General features: G+C 31.0%; 4 protein-coding genes across 4 annotated transcripts; 2 read left to right on the top strand and 2 right to left on the bottom strand.

Moving 5' to 3' along the window:
* The first annotated feature begins 1066 nt into the window (after positions 1-1066).
* LOC106774490 (lipase) lies at positions 1067-5864 on the top strand. The gene is made up of 11 exons (XM_014661505.2): positions 1067-1297; positions 1432-1503; positions 1613-1692; positions 2281-2346; positions 2488-2535; positions 2624-2691; positions 3423-3495; positions 3568-3729; positions 4730-4924; positions 5163-5251; positions 5377-5864. Exons 2-11 carry the CDS (start codon positions 1437-1439, stop codon positions 5597-5599), a joined length of 1071 nt encoding a protein of 356 aa, XP_014516991.1. The 5' UTR covers positions 1067-1297; positions 1432-1436; the 3' UTR covers positions 5600-5864.
* A 3590-nt stretch (positions 5865-9454) lies between these two features.
* LOC106775036 (E3 ubiquitin-protein ligase MIEL1) lies at positions 9455-12653 on the top strand. The gene is made up of 12 exons (XM_014662064.2): positions 9455-9668; positions 9956-10043; positions 10139-10195; positions 10301-10333; positions 10432-10509; positions 10702-10745; positions 10842-10882; positions 11324-11406; positions 11522-11613; positions 11703-11772; positions 11898-11939; positions 12150-12653. Exons 1-12 carry the CDS (start codon positions 9619-9621, stop codon positions 12273-12275), a joined length of 804 nt encoding a protein of 267 aa, XP_014517550.1. The 5' UTR covers positions 9455-9618; the 3' UTR covers positions 12276-12653.
* Positions 12654-13279: 626 nt separating this feature from the next.
* Positions 13280-14897, bottom strand: LOC106775596 (CASP-like protein 1E1). The gene is made up of 2 exons (XM_014662743.2): positions 14525-14897; positions 13280-13849 (listed from the first exon to the last, which is right to left on the bottom strand). The coding sequence occupies exons 1-2, from the start codon at positions 14773-14775 to the stop codon at positions 13516-13518; spliced, it is 585 nt and encodes a 194-aa protein (XP_014518229.1). The 5' UTR covers positions 14776-14897; the 3' UTR covers positions 13280-13515.
* Positions 14898-17150: 2253 nt separating this feature from the next.
* On the bottom strand, positions 17151-17936 carry LOC106775568 (protein mago nashi homolog 2). The gene has a single exon (XM_014662714.2). It carries the CDS (start codon positions 17909-17911, stop codon positions 17537-17539), a length of 375 nt encoding a protein of 124 aa, XP_014518200.1. The 5' UTR covers positions 17912-17936; the 3' UTR covers positions 17151-17536.
* Positions 17937-19820: the final 1884 nt, after the last annotated feature.

The raw sequence follows: 19820 nt of genomic DNA, 5'->3' as shown, positions 1-19820 counted from the left end.
GAAGCACCTCTGGATCTGTGTTTTTATTTGGCTCTGGAGCAGTTTCATGGTCCTCCAAGAAACAACCTATAGTAACATTGTCTATTACTGAGGCTGAGTATATAGCAGCTGCTTCTTGTGCTTGTCAATGTGTTTGGATTAAAAGGATATTGGAGAAGCTTGGCCTTAAGGAGCAGAACAGTACGTTAATACTGTGTGATAACAATTCAACCATACAATTATCCAAGAATCCAGTGTTTCATGGGAAAAGCAAACACATTGATATAAGGTTTCATTTTTTGAGAGATCTGGTGAAGGATGGAGTTGTCAGGATGAGCTATTGCAAATCACANATTCAAATTGCAGACATTATGACCAAGCCTTTGAAAGTNGATCAATTTTTAAAGCTTCGCAGTATGCTAGGCATAATTGAAATTNCAAAATTAAACTAGATGCCATAGCATATAGTTTAAGGGAGGGAATGTTGGTTGGTTTAGGAGATATTTATTTTATATTAGTCTGTTTCCAGTTTGTTAAAATAAGTTGGTTATTATGCAGTCCTATTTTCTAGGATATGCAGATCAAGTCTAGACTAGTTAACCACTCACGTATCTTTAGCATGTAAAATCGTGGGTGGATATGGTTCAATTTTTTTTTTCTGTCAGTTATATCTGTATTTTGGCTATATAAGCCAATTGATGTTTTTGTTAATAAAATGAGAAGAAATTCTGCAGCACATACCTTCAGAGCATATTATTCTCGGTCTAACATGAATTATGTATAATATTACTTAAACTACTTTATAATATGTTTACAGTTATTTATTTAAATATATAACATATTTAAACATAAGAGTATAAATTTCTTACAACAGTTAATTAGTAAACAGAGTGTGTAAAAGAACAAGAGTAATACGAAGGGAATAATGAACTGCAAATAAGCTATATACTACTATGATGAAAAGGAGATATTATTAATAAGTGTAAATAAAGTAAAATAAATGTAATGTATTATATTATTATTTTTATAAATCTGGTTATCCGTTAAAACTAAAACAACTCACTGCAAAAAAAACATCCATGGATCCAATCTAATCCAGCGGAGTCAGAACAGACTGTTCCTGTACGACACGAAAATGACTAAACGAACCTTACGGCGTCGTATTTGCTATTTCTTTCTCTTCTATTTATTTCTTTTCTCTTTCATCTTCTCTCCAAACCCAAATTTTTGCTGGAGAAAAGCCTGTCATCGGAAACCTTACCTCAGCCTTTGAGGTTTGCGATTCCGATTCCCGTTCCACCGCGCTGCTCTCAGACATGTATTCAACTATTCAATTTCCCCCTTACTTTCGCCGTTATTCTGGCACATATCGCTAATTATTTCCTCTCATTTTTGTTGCTATTGGTCTTTTTTTCTTTGTGGGGAATTCACTTTTCTGTACTTCAATTGCAGAGTATATGGGGAAAACCAGGTGGTTGATATTGGTTATCCTTTTGTATTTGTGTGCATTCTCTAATGGCAGAGGTAAGAGTTGATTCGTGTGTTAATGTTATTGTAGGGTTTACGATATTGTTTTTCTTGTGTCTTTTTGCTGTCTTTAAATTCACTTAATTGTTTACCTTTCTATTTGCAGGGCTAAAGACCAGGCATAAAAATCATCCTTACGAATACAATCATACTCTTGCTACAATATTAGTGGAATATGCTTCTGCGGTGAGTTTTACTTCTTTGGGAATTATACATGTTCAAACTTTAAGATGTATGTTGGCAGAGCATTTATAATTGGCAGCATGTATTATTTGTTTTTTAATTTTTTTTTGACGGAATTGGAGGGTTAGTCAGGGCTTTTGGAACTGGTATTGTGATTAAGCTTTCGTGTTTCAACTCCATCTCTCTCTTCAAGTGGTTTTAGACCAGTATTGTGTATTATTTCTCTAATTACAAGTCTGATATGGGTTTGTCATTCTTTTATAAAAGAATTGAATTCACAAGTATTCGAGACGACTTTAATTCAGCTACTTTCTTTTATTGATAAAAAGACTCAATGAATTCGCATCTGCTTTGCAGAACAAAGAATTGAGGTGCCAATCTTGATGGAGATACCCCCCATCTTGGTCAGGCTATGATCAAAATAGGTCAAAGTGTGACTTATTGCAGTGTATCATAATAACTTAGAGTTTAGCTAATTTCTGTTGCCTGATGTAGTGAATCTGACGTTACACGCATTAGTCAATGTGTTTTTGTGCTTTGGGATTTCTGTATGAACTATACGAAGGGCTGATGTAGGTTTGGTTCTTGCAGGTATACTTGTCAGATTTAACGGAACTTTTTACATGGACGTGCGACAGGTGTGATGGCTTGACCAAGGTGCTGATAGTATGAATAATCATTTTAACTGCACATGTTCACTTACGTCGTGGATGCTTTGAATTATTTATGCTCTAGTGTCCTACTAATCTGTTTGTTCGTTTAAATTATTTGCTCTAAAGATCTTTAAAATGGAAACAGGGATTTGACATGATAGAGTTAGTTGTTGATGTCGAGCATTGCTTACAGGTGGGTGAAATCTCATCGTAGAAAAATATATTCCAAAATTTTGTTCTAATATACTTTGCTTTCATATAACTGTCACTACCTATTGTAGGCATTTGTTGGAGTGGCCGAGGATCCTCGCGCCATCATCATTGCATTCAGAGGAACAAATGAACACAGGTGGACTTTCTTACCAGATTAAATTTACTTCTATGGAATTTTGGGCCCACAACTGTAGAGGCAGCACTAAAATGGATCTATAACTGTGATACCTAGACACAGATGCTGTTATGTTTTAGAAACAAGAATTTTTTTCTTATAAGTGTGAATTTTCTATAATGCTCATATATGCTGATCTGAATACATGGATGCATATGTAGTTGTTAGATAAGAAAATGCATTCAACTTGATTTATTTACTTCACGTGCAATGTATTATTAGGACAATGGTGTCTACAACAACGAAAGCATAAGGTGATTTTGTTTTGATATTTATGTGTATCAACATTCTTTAGTTTTGAAACACTGTATATGGCCCTCCATATGACCAATATTTTCCGAGACCTTGTACATTATAGATTGCTGTATCTAAAGTTACATATAGTCTCATATTTATGTTTGGGAAAGTCAGTATAATATGTGGAAAAAAAAAATGCTTGGTATGTTTGGTAGCCTGTAAATATAGTTTTTTATTTCTTAAGAGAACATACGTTCTCTTATGATGTTGATCTTTGAGAGTATTAGAGTGCATAGTTCATCTAAAGAGAAAGCCAACCGTTTTCCTATAGATAAAAATATGGCCATAAACACGTGTAAGATGGAAAATAGTTCCAAGTCCTTCAGCTGTTTGGCTCACTTTTGAGACGACCCCAGTTATTTTGAACTGATTTCTTTATAACCACTTTTATACAGCTTGCAAAATTGGATTGAAGATTTATACTGGAAGCAGCATGATATAAATTATCCTGGCATGGATGATGCAATGGTGTGTAAAAGTTTTCCTTGTGTAATACTCTGTATTGTGTTAGTTTTGATATATTTTTATAACCGTGTACAGGTACATCGTGGTTTTTACACTGCATACCACAACACAACAATACGTCCTGCAATTTTGGATGCTATAGAAAGGGCAAAGAAGTTTTATGGAGAGATTCAAATTATAGTAACAGGGCATTCAATGGGAGGGGCAATGGCTTCATTTTGTGGTCTTGATTTGACGGTAATTATAATTTAGCTTTCTTGGCACTGTACACCAAGCTTTTGTTGTCTCAATCCCCTATCAATTTTTTTTTTCCACCAGTATTGTTGTCGAAATTTCACCTCTGGCACGGACTTTGAGTTTCTTGTAGAATTATCATATTTGGAAAGCTTTTTATTTTTTGATTTTAAAATTTATATAGCTGGTTCTAGGGTTGGGTAAAATTGGAGTGGTACATTATGCATTCGGCAGTTAATTTAAAAACTTGTCAATTCATTAATGTTTTGGATCAATAATATTGGAGCAATTATCTTTTGATGAGAAAATGACAAACTTTCATTAGATATTACTAATTTGATCATTTGAGAAGAAGGCCAGCAAAAACTCTAATTAAAATAATGTATAAAAGGAGATCAAGTGAAGATACTGCGAGGAGTTAAAAGCCTTAAAACTTCTGGAGGCTTTGCTGTAAAACTGACCTTTTTGAAAATTTGGCATTTCGATAAATTACTCTGTAATCATTTGATTCTATTCTGTGTCACCCTTCTAGCTGTAGAATTTTGACGAAAAAGAGTTATTTTCTTTAATCATTTAAGTGATTGATGGATTAGAAGGTGGTTTTTGAACTGAATTAATCAAACGGATTAATACAAGCTAAACTATTGTACTGACTCAGTTACATTGAAGAATTTTGTTGACTAGTCAGATTGAGTAATGCAACTTTTGGTTCATGTCATAATTCTAGGATAGTCCCCATTGGTAGGATTTAAAACACATCTAAACGTAGTTTTAACTTTGATATGCATTCATGATTATAATTTTTTCTCTATATTTTTTTATATTTGTGATGTGGAATTGTAGACAGGATGTAGTTCAGTGCATATTTTTTTATGTTGCCTGTGAATTAGTTATTTGCGGATGTGTTTTCCATTAATTGCACATTGATCAAGTAAAGTGGGGAACATTATTTACCTATTTTTTTGGGATGGGGTAGTAACTTTTTTTTTTTCCATTCTTACAGGTAAATAAAAATGAAAAAAATATCCAAGTTATAACATTTGGACAACCTCGTGTTGGAAATGCTGTTTTTGCATCTCTCTACAGTGAACTAGTTCCACATACAGTCCGAGTTACAAATGACCATGATATCGTACCGCATTTGCCTCCATACTATTATTATTTACCGCAGAAGACATACCACCACTTCCCTAGAGAGGTAAATCATGACATAATGAAATGATGAAGTGTGTATAGTTAATGTTTGTTTGTCTGCATGTTTATGGAAAATTACAACCACGTCATCTGCTGTATGTTCTTTGGTCGCCATTAGATATTTTTGTGAATATTGGAAATGCTTTTCATATCTGTATTACTTAAAAATCGGGCATGCAAACCGGCAGCACTTGTTTTATTTGTTTTCATCGTTCAAGAAGCTGAGAAGTTACGGACTGCAGGTATGGCTTTATAACATTGGATTAGGTAGTCTTGTATACAGCGTGGAGAAGATTTGTGATGGATCTGGCGAGGATCCGAATTGCAGCAGGTTAGTCTATCAGCTCTGTCATAATGGTGCCGAAAACGTAAATGAAAATTTTGCCACTGGATAAAATTGAAGTTTCCCTTGATTTTGGTGCTACGATGCAATTCCGATTTGGCTATTTTATGCAGGTCAGTAGCTGGGAATAGCATTGCTGATCACTTGGTCTATTATGGCGTTGAAATGGGATCAGATGAGCCTAGTTCATGCAGAATTGTTATGAATCCTTCTATTCAGAATGCTAGCATCAAAGATTCAAGAGGAAACATAATCTTATACAGAGATCATGTTACCCCTATCATCAAATTGAGTGGAGAGAGTGACAATCAAAAAAATCCTATCAATGTCGATTGAAATTGGCTGTGAATATCTCTTACATATGATAGGCTCCAGAGGTTTGCCCTGGGACACTAAACTTCAGATTTCGTAATGGCCCACGCAGCTGAACAGTTTTACTGAAATTGACTAGGGCTGTAAGGAGTTTGTATAGTCCTGGAATCTTGTATATATGCATCCTTGTATATAGAATTAGTAATTCTTGATACTTTGACAATTGTATAATTTCACCGTCAAATTCCACTAGTTTCAACCCTTATTTGGGTCATAATTCTTTTATCAATTGTGGTTTCCAAAGTTTAATTTTACACATTTTCTGTTTCTCACTTTTATGAAAACTTCTCTTCACATTTTTTTGGCCTATTCACCTTAATTTACACATTCTTTTACTTATATTTTGTTTGGCCGTGATCACAATCACAACACAACATAAACATGTAAAAGTCAAGTATGGCACATTTTTCTTTCTCGATCGCTCTAAAATTGAAGTTTAAGATAATAGTTTTAAAAACAAAAATAAAAGCTATTTGATATTTTTTTGTATTGAGTTTAATAAAAGAATGACGAGGAGAGTGAGGCAAGCTCGTGTTTGGATTGCGCCACTTCACTCAAATGTGAAAACCCGTAGTGTTATCTTCAAACGTGCGTATTCGATATTAATATTCAGTTATGAATAGCTCATTTTGCCTTGAATGTGAATTTGGTGTTTAAAACTCTTTCGCTTAATAGATTTTATAAAAGGCTAAATCTTTTTCTTTTTTCAATAAATTATAAAATGCTTAATTTGAGTTTTTTCATAAATTATCTAAAAAAGGATTTTTCATAAATTAAACTTCTTTGTTCCATGAGCATTCCAAATTTTCGTCTCAAAAGATTGCGACGTAAATAAATATCGAACTTTGGTATCTGACTAAGATGTTATTTATTTGTATACTTTGTGAATTTAAAGATGACGGTAAAAAAACAAAGATGGATATATATATGTTGTATGATCTTACAAATTTAATTTAAACTTTGAGTACAATTTTTGTAAAGTTTGATATTTTAGTAAGTTTTGTTCCTACTTCAAGTATTCCCTTCTTTTGTCTCAAAGAGCCTTCTCAAAGACTAGAAAAACTTTTGTAACATTCCACAAATGGTGATGATATTTGTATCTTAAGACAATGATCATATATAAGATATTTTCTATTTGGAGTTTAAAGATTGAAGAAAAATATGTATATAAATTATTTTTAACCTCGTTTTTTAAAATATATAAGAATATAGCGAATCAATTTAATTTTTCAAAAGATCGTCCATTAAGAAATTAAGAAATGTTCATTAACCCATGTACATAATACATAATCGATAGAAAGATGAAATAGGTGTTCTCTCAAAGTCAAATAGTTCAACATTTTAACAATCCAACTATGAACACTTTATTCGAGACCATTCTTTTGTTTTCCACTACGATGAATTGGCTTAAGTAGAATTTTAAAATATAAAATTAATGGTACTTAAAATAGAAAAGGATATGATTTTTAATTCTCTAAAATCATGTTAATGGATGTTGAACGAGTTTCAATGTGTGTATTTCATTTTAAGAAATAATCACATTGATAACTAAGAGTGTACTTGAAATCATTTAAGTGGTTTCAATGATATTATATATATATATATATATATATATATATATATATATATATATATATAATCGACAATAATAAAAATCATATTTTGTTTTGATAAATTTGCTTAAAATTAATTTTATTTGAATATAATCAGAAAAAAAAAACTTACTTTACACGATAAAGGAGTTTTTACACATTTTTAAAACAGTTTTTACAAAAATATATTTAAGTTTTTTTTTTGGATTTTTTAAAAAAACTTTAGCTATTGTATCAAATATAAAACCTAAATTTGCAAACAACTTTTTCGTATATCTTCCAAACAACTCTCTATTTAAATACAACTAATTTTATTGTTACAAAAAATCATCACTAAGAACTATAAATTTATCAATATGAACTTATTGTGGGGCTATTTTAACTTGTGACACTCTAGTCACTATGCATTATTATTTTTTTTTCCTTTTCTCATATATAGATATATTGGTCCTTGAAATATTTATACATTTTATATTTGATTTTCTTAAAAAATATTTATTTATATCATCAGAGTAACTTTTTTTTTAAAAGTGATTTCTATTATTTTTTCAATCATAACAACTAATATATTTTCCACTATAGGAATATTTGTCTGCCGGGTTGATAGATGTAACATATTGAGAGTGATCAGATGCACATTAAAAAGTTAGATAAGAAACGAATTATTATTGAGCATATATAATAATTCTAAATTTTAAATATTTACTCTCTAGTTGAATTTTTAAGAAATTTGACGATAGGATAAGTGTAGGGACTACTTAGATTCTCATACTTTTTTTAATCCTCTTCTTTTGCACATACAATCAATTTTCCTTAATTTTTGTGTAATTTTATTTATAATAACTAAGTAATCAGTGTTCAAAGTTGTATAGTTTATTACTTATTTTCCCACATTTGTTACAGGAATTGAACTAAAAATCCCGAAGAAAAATCATCTATGCGATGATTTTGTTACTTAGATAATGTTCATTTTCAATTTAAAATGATAAAATGTTTTTTTCATTCAAAAAGATCTCATGTCTTTGTTTATTTTTCCTACTTTTTAAGTAATTTGATTGAGAAAATATGAAACACAAGAAGAAATATCTTTCTTATAAGAAAAACGTGAAGAATAGATATTGTTAATGAAAAAGTTTTTTTAACAAAAGTTTTTTAATAATTTTTTAATAATATATATTTGACTGTTTATAATTAGTCTGTTGTAAATATTTTTTTAAATATAAATTTAAATAAACTAATAAAATAATAATATGTGTATGTAAAAAAGATTTAAAAAATTATTAAAATATTATTTTTCTTTGTTAATTGTTAGGGTTTGGTGATAAAATAATGGGTTGTGTAGGTGTAATTAGTGAGACAGAAGTAGCTATTTTTTTGTAGGTATGCTATAATTGTAGCTTCACAACTACTTGCATATACTGATGCAAGAAAACGACAGAATTTAATAGCTGGTTATACTTAGAAACTGCTTTAGTATTTGCCCACAATAAAATCTAGACAAAAATATTTATTACACTTTTATTATTGACTAAGTCTATTCAAACAAGCTAATTCAATAAATATTTCTCAACATACGAAGAATCTTTATCTTAAAAATTGGATTTTTAAAGCAACACTTTTACGTTACGACAGATTTGTTTCTTACGTGTAAAGAACATGCTACATATATCTATGCATTGAACTTGGATTATTTTCGTGCATGATCGTGATCGAGTTCCAATGCAAAATTTAAGTGGAGATGCTTATTATAATTGCCCACCATGATGTTGGGTAACTTATTCTATTATTATTTGATAATTATAATCAATGTTCTAATAAATTAAAAAACTGATTTTTTAATCAATTTTTCATAAAAAAATAACCAATATTAATATAACTAAAAAGAATTTGACATTTCATACCTGAGTTGGATTGGATGTATCATCATGGTACTGCAACTGCTGTTAATTTTTCCGAAGACACTGAAACACAACATGAGACATCACAACACAACAGAATAAAACGGTTTTGATGGTTGGTTTTGGCTTCCCATTGGTAGATCCAACGGTCAGATTTCTTTGGGTTAATTATTAGTCATCATCATCTTCTCTTCTGCCATGCCAATTCTTCCCACCATCACCGTCTTATCCTCTCTCTCTTCCCAAGTGGATACATTTTATTATTCCTTACCCATTTTTGTAGCCAAAGATTTATTCTTTTTCTTTTTTTCATTAAAGAATTACACCGTATCATATCAGTAATAATAACAAAGAACAGCAATGACTTGCTCCTTCTTTCTCTTTCTTTCTCAATATCAAGACAAGCCAAAACCATCGTCAACAAAAACAGAACCTTCCCAATTGCAGAAATCCCCCTCTCAGCCTTCTCATCACCCTCTCTTTTCCAAAACTCATGGAACGTTCTGTCATCGAACGTCTTGATTTTGGGAAGATGGGATACGGGTACCTCATCTTATTCTTCCACGCCCTTACTTTTTTTTCTTTTTTTCTTTCATTGGGTTTTGAATCTCACCATTTCAGATAAAACCCATACACAGTTTCTTAGATGCTGTTTGTATTGTTGTCAATCAAAATTGAAGTTTTTCTTATTAATTCGTCTAGTTCTTTAATCCGAGCTTTTTATGACATGGATTGTCCAAGTAAAGCTCAATTTTTACATGAGAAAATAGCACAACCAACATCCAAGGAACTAAGTTTTGTCTTTTGATGATGTTGGTGGGCTTTTGTAGGTGCAAACATTACAGAAGAAGATGCAGGATTCGAGCTCCATGTTGCAATGAGCTCTACTCTTGCCGTCATTGTCATAACGAGGCAACGGTATTTCATGTTCTACCCCTTGTTTTTTTTTTTCTGGGTTTCATCTAAAAAATCTTGTCTTTTTTCTTCTATCTGACATGGGTCTGACTCATTAGAGCATGCTGAGCAAACCTCTTGATCGTCACGAACTCGTTCGCCAGGATGTTGAACATGTAATGTTCCAACTTTATTTTCGTTTTCCACACTGCCTTCGTTCTTGTTGTGACATTAACACGAAATGATGGCGATAAGGGTTTTGCATTGTGATGCCGTTTCAGGTTGTTTGTTCAGTTTGTGATACAGAGCAGCCAGTGAGTATCTAATACCTATTCCTAGTTTGATTTGAAACTGTATGCTTTTCTTTCTTTTTTTTGGTGATAGCGGTTTTCCTCTGTTATTTCTTTTGAAGGTTGCCCAAGTTTGTACAAACTGCGGTGTCAGAATGGGAGAATATTTTTGCAGCATCTGCAAATTCTTCGATGATGAGGTAAGGGATCACTGAATGAATTTGTATTATATGATTAAATTTTTAATTTTGTCTCATTAATATGATTGTTTTACTTTTACATTTGTTTCTTCATGTATCTTGGAGATGAACTTGTTTGAGATATGGAATTTGGTGTTTACTTCTGTGGCTTGTGATTGTTAATCCTAGTGTTTTCTATTACACACTATGCAGACCGGGAAAGAACATTTTCATTGTGATGATTGTGGGATATGCAGGTGCGTTGGCTGTTTGTTTGAATAAATCGTCCACTATGTGCTAAGTCATCCAAGTTTATGACATGCTACTAATTTTGGTGATGAATTTTGGAACAGAGTGGGTGGTCGTGAGAATTTTTTCCACTGCAAGAAGTGTGGTATGCATTCATTATCACGTTACCGTTGCTTCTCTTTCATTGCTGTTGTATAAGAATAGTCTTTTCCTTTTCAAATTAAGTTGTGTTGAGCTGCAAATTGTTTGTTTCAAATTGTTAATTTTGAATTCGTTCCTTCCATTGCTTTTCTTCAAATTGTTTGTTTCATGTTAATAATTTCCCAAATCCATTTTGGGGAATCAAAAGTGACCCCTCAAAGCAAAAGTATTCAAGGTTATGTTTCCCAATTGAAAGAATACATGGCAAAGTTATCTCTTGATCTGTGATGTCTTATAGTTTGCTTAATTTTTGCTATAATTTTCTGAGTTCCTCTTGTTGAATTTTGTTCCTTTGGAATCTGGAGTCATATCTAATAATCAATCACACATTAGTTACAAAATTTTTTGTCCCGTTAACATATCAATTGCTGAATAATACTAACAGGGTCTTGCTATTCAAATGGTCTGCGTGATAATCATTTGTGTGTGGAGAACTCCATGAGGCATCATTGTCCCATTTGCTATGAGGTGCGTGCTTTGTTCACCTCTTTCCTTGTTTCATTTCTTCAATCAAATAAGGATTTTTTACATCAAAAATTCAAAAGGGTCTTCCTTCTGACATGACTTCATTTTGTTTTTATAGTACCTTTTTGACTCATTGAAAGACACTGCTGTTATGAAATGTGGTCACACGATGCATTCTGAATGTTACCACGAGATGATAAAGCGCGACCAGTGAGAATTAACCATTCAACAATTCTTTGATGCACATAACAATATCTTTGCTTAATCATTGAACTGACTTAATAATATGCATGGATCAGGTATTGCTGTCCCATATGCTCCAAGTCGGTAATTGACATGTCTAGGACATGGAAGAGAATTGACGAAGAGGTAGTTGGTCAAATTTAACCCTATAGATTTCTTGCCTTTTATAATGTTCAATTATCTGGTGAAGATTATTTACACGAAGAAATGATCTGCAATAATGATTTCTCACTTTTTTCTTTCTATATTAGATTGAAGCAACTGTCATGCCTGAGGACTATCAGAACAGAAAGGTAGAGTTTTACTCTGAAATGCATGTTGAATACATACTACTTCTATTTATCTTCATTTAATTGCTTTATGTGAAATCTACAAATTAGGCATGAAACGTGCTTTCTAAGTATGAATGCACCTTTTATAGACATGCTTATTATATATATATATATATATATATATCGTGGTTCTATCAGAAGATTTAGAACACTAAGCAGTATCCATTGCAGGTTTGGATACTCTGCAATGACTGCAATGACACAACTGAAGTTTACTTCCACATTATTGGGCATAAATGTGGTCACTGCAACTCATACAATACTCGTGCAATAGCTCCTCCTGTTCTACCTCAGTGACTAGATTATTTTGATTTTCGAGACAGATCTTTTGATTTATGGCTCAATTATTGTAGAGCCTCATTTGATTCATCATCATCATCATCATCATCAAGATTAATGATGTATTGTGGCCTAAATTTTCTTGGACTAGTGGTAATGTTATGAGCCACTAATTGGTCTGATACAAACCTGAGTATACAGGGCAATGTGTTTGAACATCCCGAGGTGCTAGTAATTGTGCTTGCCAGTGATGCATTGATGTAGGGGAACTGATTGTTTTTGTGATACTGAACTGAATTTATTCATCACAATATTGGTAATAATTGTGCTTGTCTTGCCATTATTGAATCTAATCAGCACAACTGAATATATTACATTCCTTTTGATTGATTGTTATGTTACTTCCTCAAGATTATTTTTCAGATACTGTTCATTTATCCATAAGAACAATCTCTTCAACCTTTGTACATTTTCATCAGTTAATCTACATAAACACACAATCACGCAGAACTTATTTAAGTTGAGTGGATTAACTTTTTCAAAATTATTGCACCAGAAAACATTACAATTTTCACTGGTTAAGTTTGGTTGCTTCTGTGATGTTATATGAATCTTGTTTTACTTGTGTAATGAGAACCATGATACTGTCTATAATAATAGTTCAAAGCAACTACAATCAAAGATTAAAATCAACTTTGGGATAAATTTATAATTTCAAGTATTAAAATAATGTAACTATCTTTTGAAAAGAAAATATTATTTTTTATGAACAAAATTGTTTATTGACCTTTCTCATACTCAATCGTAGTCATGCACTGAAATTAGGTTCTTTTTTTAAAAAAATAAAATAAAATCCTAACAAATAGAAGAGAATACATCTTCAAATTATTATAAAAATATGTTTCCATAGCTTTTTCCATAGCTTTTTCCGAATATTTTAATCACCCCTCCCCTTAAATTTTTAATGTCACATAGAACTTGTTGTATAACCGTTTCTACAAGAACTTCTAAAAGAGAAAGAAAACTTAAAGTAAAAATGGATTTTTAATATAATGAAATGACAAACACAGAAAGTTGAGAAGGTTTTTGCGAACATGCATTAATAAGCTATGATACGAACCCATCAAACATTCTTAAATAAGTTTCTAAGACACATTACAATGAAATCACACTAACATTAATTCTCACTCATGGAATATATGATAAAGTAATTAACCAAACTTATTGATTTAGCAAAGGCCGCCCCAAGACACCTTAACTAGGTTGTTTGTTTAAGTCTGAAAAGTTGAGGAAGCAGAAGCAGCAAGAGGAATGTTATTGATCCAAGCAATGATATAAAAAGAGAAGCAGCAACTTGGTCACAAAATTTTCCAAACATATTGCACACTTTGTTCCAATGAACATGTGAATTTCCTTGCAAGCCAAGTAGGCCAACTGCAATGGCAGCTCCATTGCTAGAGAAGAGCAAAGCCACCATTAATGTGTCCAACACAGTGATCACTGTCTCCATCCATTTACGCCTCTTTCCAAGACTCAACAACAGAGACAATGTTGCATATGTACATGCCATTGCATTTGCCCCCACAAAGTACCTAATACATCAAACTTGCGTCAATTGCATTTCCCATTTTTCATTTCAATACGATAAATTATGTGATAGATAAAGTTACAATATTAAAATAAAATTGTGTTTATTGCTTCATATCATGGCATAACCATACGTAGCTGATGATGGGTGATAGATATTAAAATAGAGTTTTATGCAGTATGGTATAGGTCAAATAGAACTGCTAAGATTATTTATGGGCACAACAGCTTTGGCAGAAACATTTTAGATATTATTTTTATAACAGTCTTTTCAACATTTTCAGTATGGGCGTTTTTAACGTATCAAACACCTAACCTAATCAACTTCAATGTCAATTTTCTTCCATCTGTTTTTATTTGTTTTTTAGTGTTTCTGTCTTTTCTGTAATTCATAGACAGAACACGTTTTTAGTTTTAGATATTGTTGCAAATTTTCCACGGGAAATATATCATCTTGCACAACTAATCAAACGCTACAGAATTTTAAAACATCACAATATTTTCTCAAATTCTTCGTAATATTTTAAAAATAAGAATTTTGTTGACTGAATATATAACTTACAGATAAATTCATTCTTTTTATGTTTTTTCTCCAATGGCACTGTAAATGGCATTGTTGGAATGAAGATTAACAAAAGAAAACACAAGACAAAAAAAAAGTGAGAAATGAGAGAACTTACACAAATGCAGACAAATAATGCCACTTAGCAGCAACAGGAACATACAAAGGTGGCATGGATTCCACAAGTTTAATTGGCACAACAGCTGTTTGTTTATCTGCCCCAATGACAACAGCAGCCACAAGAGTGAGTAGAAAGGCCAAAAGTCTCAAAACCAAATCACAAGTTCTCACTACTGATCCACACCATCTTTTGCCATTGGCCTCACTCCCTTCCATTACATTGAAACTACCCTTTCTCTGACCTTCCATTCTAGTAACAAAAATGAAGCCTTGTGGTGAAGTGTTGGAAAAAGGGAAATGTATGACTTTATATAGTGTGGGAAAAGGGAAGTTGGTAATGTTACTGATAAAATGGGTATGAGGGTTTCATTCATTTATCCCATACAGTTTGTGTGGAATGCCAATTAAGGCGTGGAAAAGTATGCACATTTGTGACAGCATGGAGAGTCACCATGCATGCATAGCAAGAATTGAATTGATGCATTTATTACATATATACTTGTATAACTCTATACTCTGCAAAATTTGATTTGTTTAATGTCAAATGGACAATCAACAAGGTTTCTATAGGCATCTTGCAGCACTGTGGTTTGGTCAAGGGGATAAACTGTGTACAACTCTTCTCAACCATATCATTGGAATTTGGAGCTCATTCTCACAGTATACTTTTATTAAAAATATGTTTGGATGAGTGTTTTTTAAGTGTTTCAAAAAGTGAGCTTTAAGATTGGGTAGAGTTATCTTTCATTTGTTTAAGCAAAGTTTAGAATGCATTAGGTTGAAGTGGTTCTAAAATTTTGTAAGAATCATATTTCAACACTGAGAAATATTTATTTTCATACATGACAGAACTCATGTATAGCAACTTTGCTAAATCATGACTAACTTGTATCATATTGCTACAAAAACGTAGGGCAAAAGATGCACACGCAACACTCCAAATCAGAAAAGCTTTGTCGAATGGTGACTATATTCATCCGTCACCATGCATCATCATCTTGATGCTAAAGTGTAAGACAACAGTTCCACACACCATGTGTGCCACTCTGATTATTTCAAACAACAAGGCCATATATTAATAGCACTACCTTTAAATAAGGCCATAATATATGTTCATATGACTTGTCAACTAAAAAAAAAAGGTTCAGTTTTTTATATTTCATCAAACTATGTATCATAAATTTATAGATTATAACGTAAGCATGTTATTCATTTAATTGGTGTGGAAAAGATCGGTGGTTCTTGTTGCTTCTGGGAGGATCTAAAGTCCTAATGCCTCTTTTGATGTCAAATGAAAATCTGAACCATGCGAAAACTGTAACGCCCCGGCAATTTACAGGGCTGCCCCACACTTAACCATGAAGTTGTTATGAGTTAGGTTACCGAAAAACAAATGTATTTGTTGATATGAGTAGCCAAATCAATTCCTTTAAGCTATCCTTCAACTGTATAGTCTCATACCTATACAATCTCCAGGTTCCTCTCATTCCGATGTATGTTCGATTCGTCCATGTGTCCCTTTCACTAAAAGTCTGCCAAGAGTCGCTTCTTGTCTATGTCCCCTGCACCATGCCTCTTGCACCGGCGATCACTTTCCAACCTCGTCAGTGTCCGGGTGTCACAAAACCAACACTTTTGTACAAATTACATGCACTGCTCATGATTTTGTGGAATCTCTTTCTCAACAGCATCATTTATGAGTATTCTTATTCCTTTATTTTTGTTTTCTGGCCCAAACATAGACGTCACAGATTATGATAAGAAGATGGGTCCTTCAAGCAAACGATATTTCATTCCAAAGCATTGATGAGTCTGGCAGAGGTGGATGAACACACCCATCCTTACAAATTCCACTCACTCACAACTTCCGTCTTTGCTTTTAACTATTATATAATATTACTTCTCAAATTTAATTAATTTTCAAATTCCTTATATCCCTAAAATGGTTAAATTAAAATCAACAAATCATGGGTTTTTTTCTTATGTAAATTGCTGATACACTTCAACTATAAAAGAGGAGTATTATATTAACATACACGTACTTCTCTTTTTTGTTGAAACGATCATCTACCACGTTTTCTAAGTTCCATACCCCATATTGGAGATGGACACGAGCATTAGAAAATAAAAATAAAAATAAAAATACATATTTATTAAAAATAAGACTAAGTTAATATATATATATATATATATATTAAATATTTTTTTTTCAATTGTTATATTTTAACAATTATATCAGATTTTATTAAACAAAAATATTCTCTTATAAATTTTATTTTCAAAACTAAAAAATCAATTTAAAAAAAAAAATAAAAAACATTAAATAATTTTTTACAAAAAATAATTTTATAATAAGTTTTCGATTTTTGTTTTATCTAACTTTTAGAAACTGATCCAAAAGAACGGGTAATGGACAGATTTTTTTAGAGATAACGGCCACAGTTAGCATGATATATTTTAGTATATATATTACTTATACTAAAATATAAATAAAAAAAATTATAAAAATGGACTTTAGTTAAAATTTATTTTAAAATCTTATTCAAGAATATGTAAATTTCGACCCCAAAATACAAAAATATTTTTTCCATGTCATTAAATCCTGATAAAAAAAAGTACGCATTAATCCAAAATATACAATTAATATAACCACGAATAAGAAGCAAATCATATTCATGATTATAAGTCTGTTTATGAGGTTGTGACACAAGTACTCCATCTTCCTTTATCCTTATATAGGTTTGATCTTAAAGTGAAGTGAAGAGAAATGAGAAAGCAGACAAAACAGTTCAAATCCTACAAACAGTAAATATAAAAAAATAAACCAAAGGCATTATTCATGGACCTAATAAAACTATCTTTCCAATTTTCATAGACCCTCGTCAAAGGCTGATATTTCTATTCGGTTTTTAAGCTGTTTTAATTTTCATTATTCAATTTGAGAAACTGAACTAAAACCCCAACAGCAACAGAATGATATGAAAATGACCTGAACAAGAAAGTAAAAGATTCAAAGGCCTTCCGGATTGGCACTTGATTGAACGTCGACAAGAGACCCAATCTTGGAAGTTGTGAAGGAAATGTGGTCGTTTCCCATGACAATCTCCAACTCCTGCCGCCCCACCCGATCGGGTTCCGGCCAGGTGTTGTCGTCCTCCTTCATGATTTCGCTCTCCGCGATTATACGGCGGCACTCACGTAAAACGACGGGAGTGAGGTACACCTCCTTGCGGATCAGGATGTCGTTTTTGTAGTTGGAATTGTTGGCGTAACGGAGCTTGCCGTCGGGTCTGAACTCGAATTCAAGAAACTCGTGGCCGAACTTTCCCTTGTGTCCCACGTAATATCTAAGGTAGGATTCCTCCTTCCTCTCTTCTCTTCCCATTTTCCAATTCTTTCTGTTAAATTAATGTCACTTACAAAATATTTTTCTTTTCTAAATTATATGACTACCTTCATTAAATAGGGTTATGAAAACTATTATATAAAAAACTAAACAACAGAAAAAATATAAAAATTATTATATAATAAAATTAGAGATAATATAAGACTGTTCGAGAATTTTATATCTTTTAAATTAAATATTTTGATTGGCTAATTTTTTAAGTGAATTTAAGTATTTTTGTTTTTATTTTAAATTATTAAAACAAAACTAATGTATTCAATAATTTAAAAAATTATTCTTATTATTTTTTTTTCTTTGTTTATGTTTGATCTGAAGAGTCTGTTTTCTTTTTGTTATTTAATTTTCTATTTCTTCTCAATTATTTTATTCTTTTCACTCAAAATTTAAATATTTTTTTAATCACAATCTCGATTATAATTTATTTTGTTGAGATGATATATTATATTTAAAAAACAAAAATTAAAATTTTATTGAATTATATCATGTATGGACAATTATCATATCATTTTGTTCTCTTTTATTATTTATATTTTATTACGTGGAAATAGTTCATTATGTGTAAAATCTTAATTTATTTTACAACTTAATATGTTTATCTTCTTTCTTTTTTTTTTTTTAATTATTTAGTTTAACTTAAATAAGCCTTCTATGCTACATGGTTACTACCTTTCTCAATAATTTAATTTGTTCGGTATTCATCGATTTGTAGTTATCGTAAATTTTTCATTATGCATATGCATGTTTATTTTTTTTTTACAATTATTTATTTTTTCTATAATTATTTTATATTTACAAAATTGTTATTCAATATTCTATTTTAGTATTTATGTAATTATTATAACTCTATATTTTTTTTAGATTGGATAAGAAAAAAAAAAGATATATATCTTCTGATATTTGATGATATAATTTTTCTTTAATGTGATATATTTTTTTTATCATTTTTAAATCTCATACGTAAAAAAATTACATATATTCACTACCTTATCATCCCTACATAAACTTAATATAGAAAGTTGGTCAACATTAGCATGGTGTTATATTTCCTATTCAATGAATTTATAAAGAGAAACAAAATTTGAGATTCTTGTATTCAAATAGACCAAAGGATATCTTTAAGTTTATCTGTATAGGTAGAACTAAACATAGAGTTTTAAGGTTTGATTAAATTTTTTTTAACATATCTTAAAATTCATGAAAAAGGGTGATAGGTTTTGTAGATGCTATTGGAAATATATCACTTTCTAGTCAAAATCATTTCAAAATAAAGGGGTTAGATGAAAGGATAAAACAAAGTTTTTTTTTTTTTTCTTAAAAACCTACCCTTCTTCTAATCTAAAACCTTCTTAAAAAATGGGAGAAAACCATAAAGCCTATTAGAATCAATAGAACGTGGACTATCAACACTCAATATATATTAAAAAGTTTTTTAATGTATTTTTTAAATTAATAATTATAAAAAATAATAAACTTATTGACCATTATGAATGCACGATTTAAAAAAGATATATTAAAACAATTTTTTTAGCATTTTCAAGCAGAAGTGGAAGGTGAGAGAAGACGACAGAAGTACAGTCAAAATAATGTTCATTGTTAGTGTAGAATATTTTGTAAGCAGAACACTAAAGTTTGATTAAGCATTTGAAAGGAAGTTAAAACTAACATTCAACTTTCCATCAAAGATGTAAAGAAGATATGTGAACAACTCATTTGAGTAATTTTATGGTTAATTATGTTGTTTATACAGTCTTATATTATTCAATAAATTCAATAATAATTTAAGTACGTATTAATTTTCCAATTATTTAAACATAAAACCGCAATTTTAGTTTCATAAAATATAAAATATCTTATTAATCTTATCGATAATAATATATATATATATATA

This window comes from Vigna radiata, chromosome 10 (assembly GCF_000741045.1).
Source record: "Vigna radiata var. radiata cultivar VC1973A chromosome 10, Vradiata_ver6, whole genome shotgun sequence".
Classification (NCBI taxonomy): Eukaryota; Viridiplantae; Streptophyta; class Magnoliopsida; order Fabales; family Fabaceae; genus Vigna; species Vigna radiata.
The sequence above is the reverse complement of the archived record's forward strand: the minus strand, read 5'-3'. Positions and strand labels throughout refer to the sequence as shown.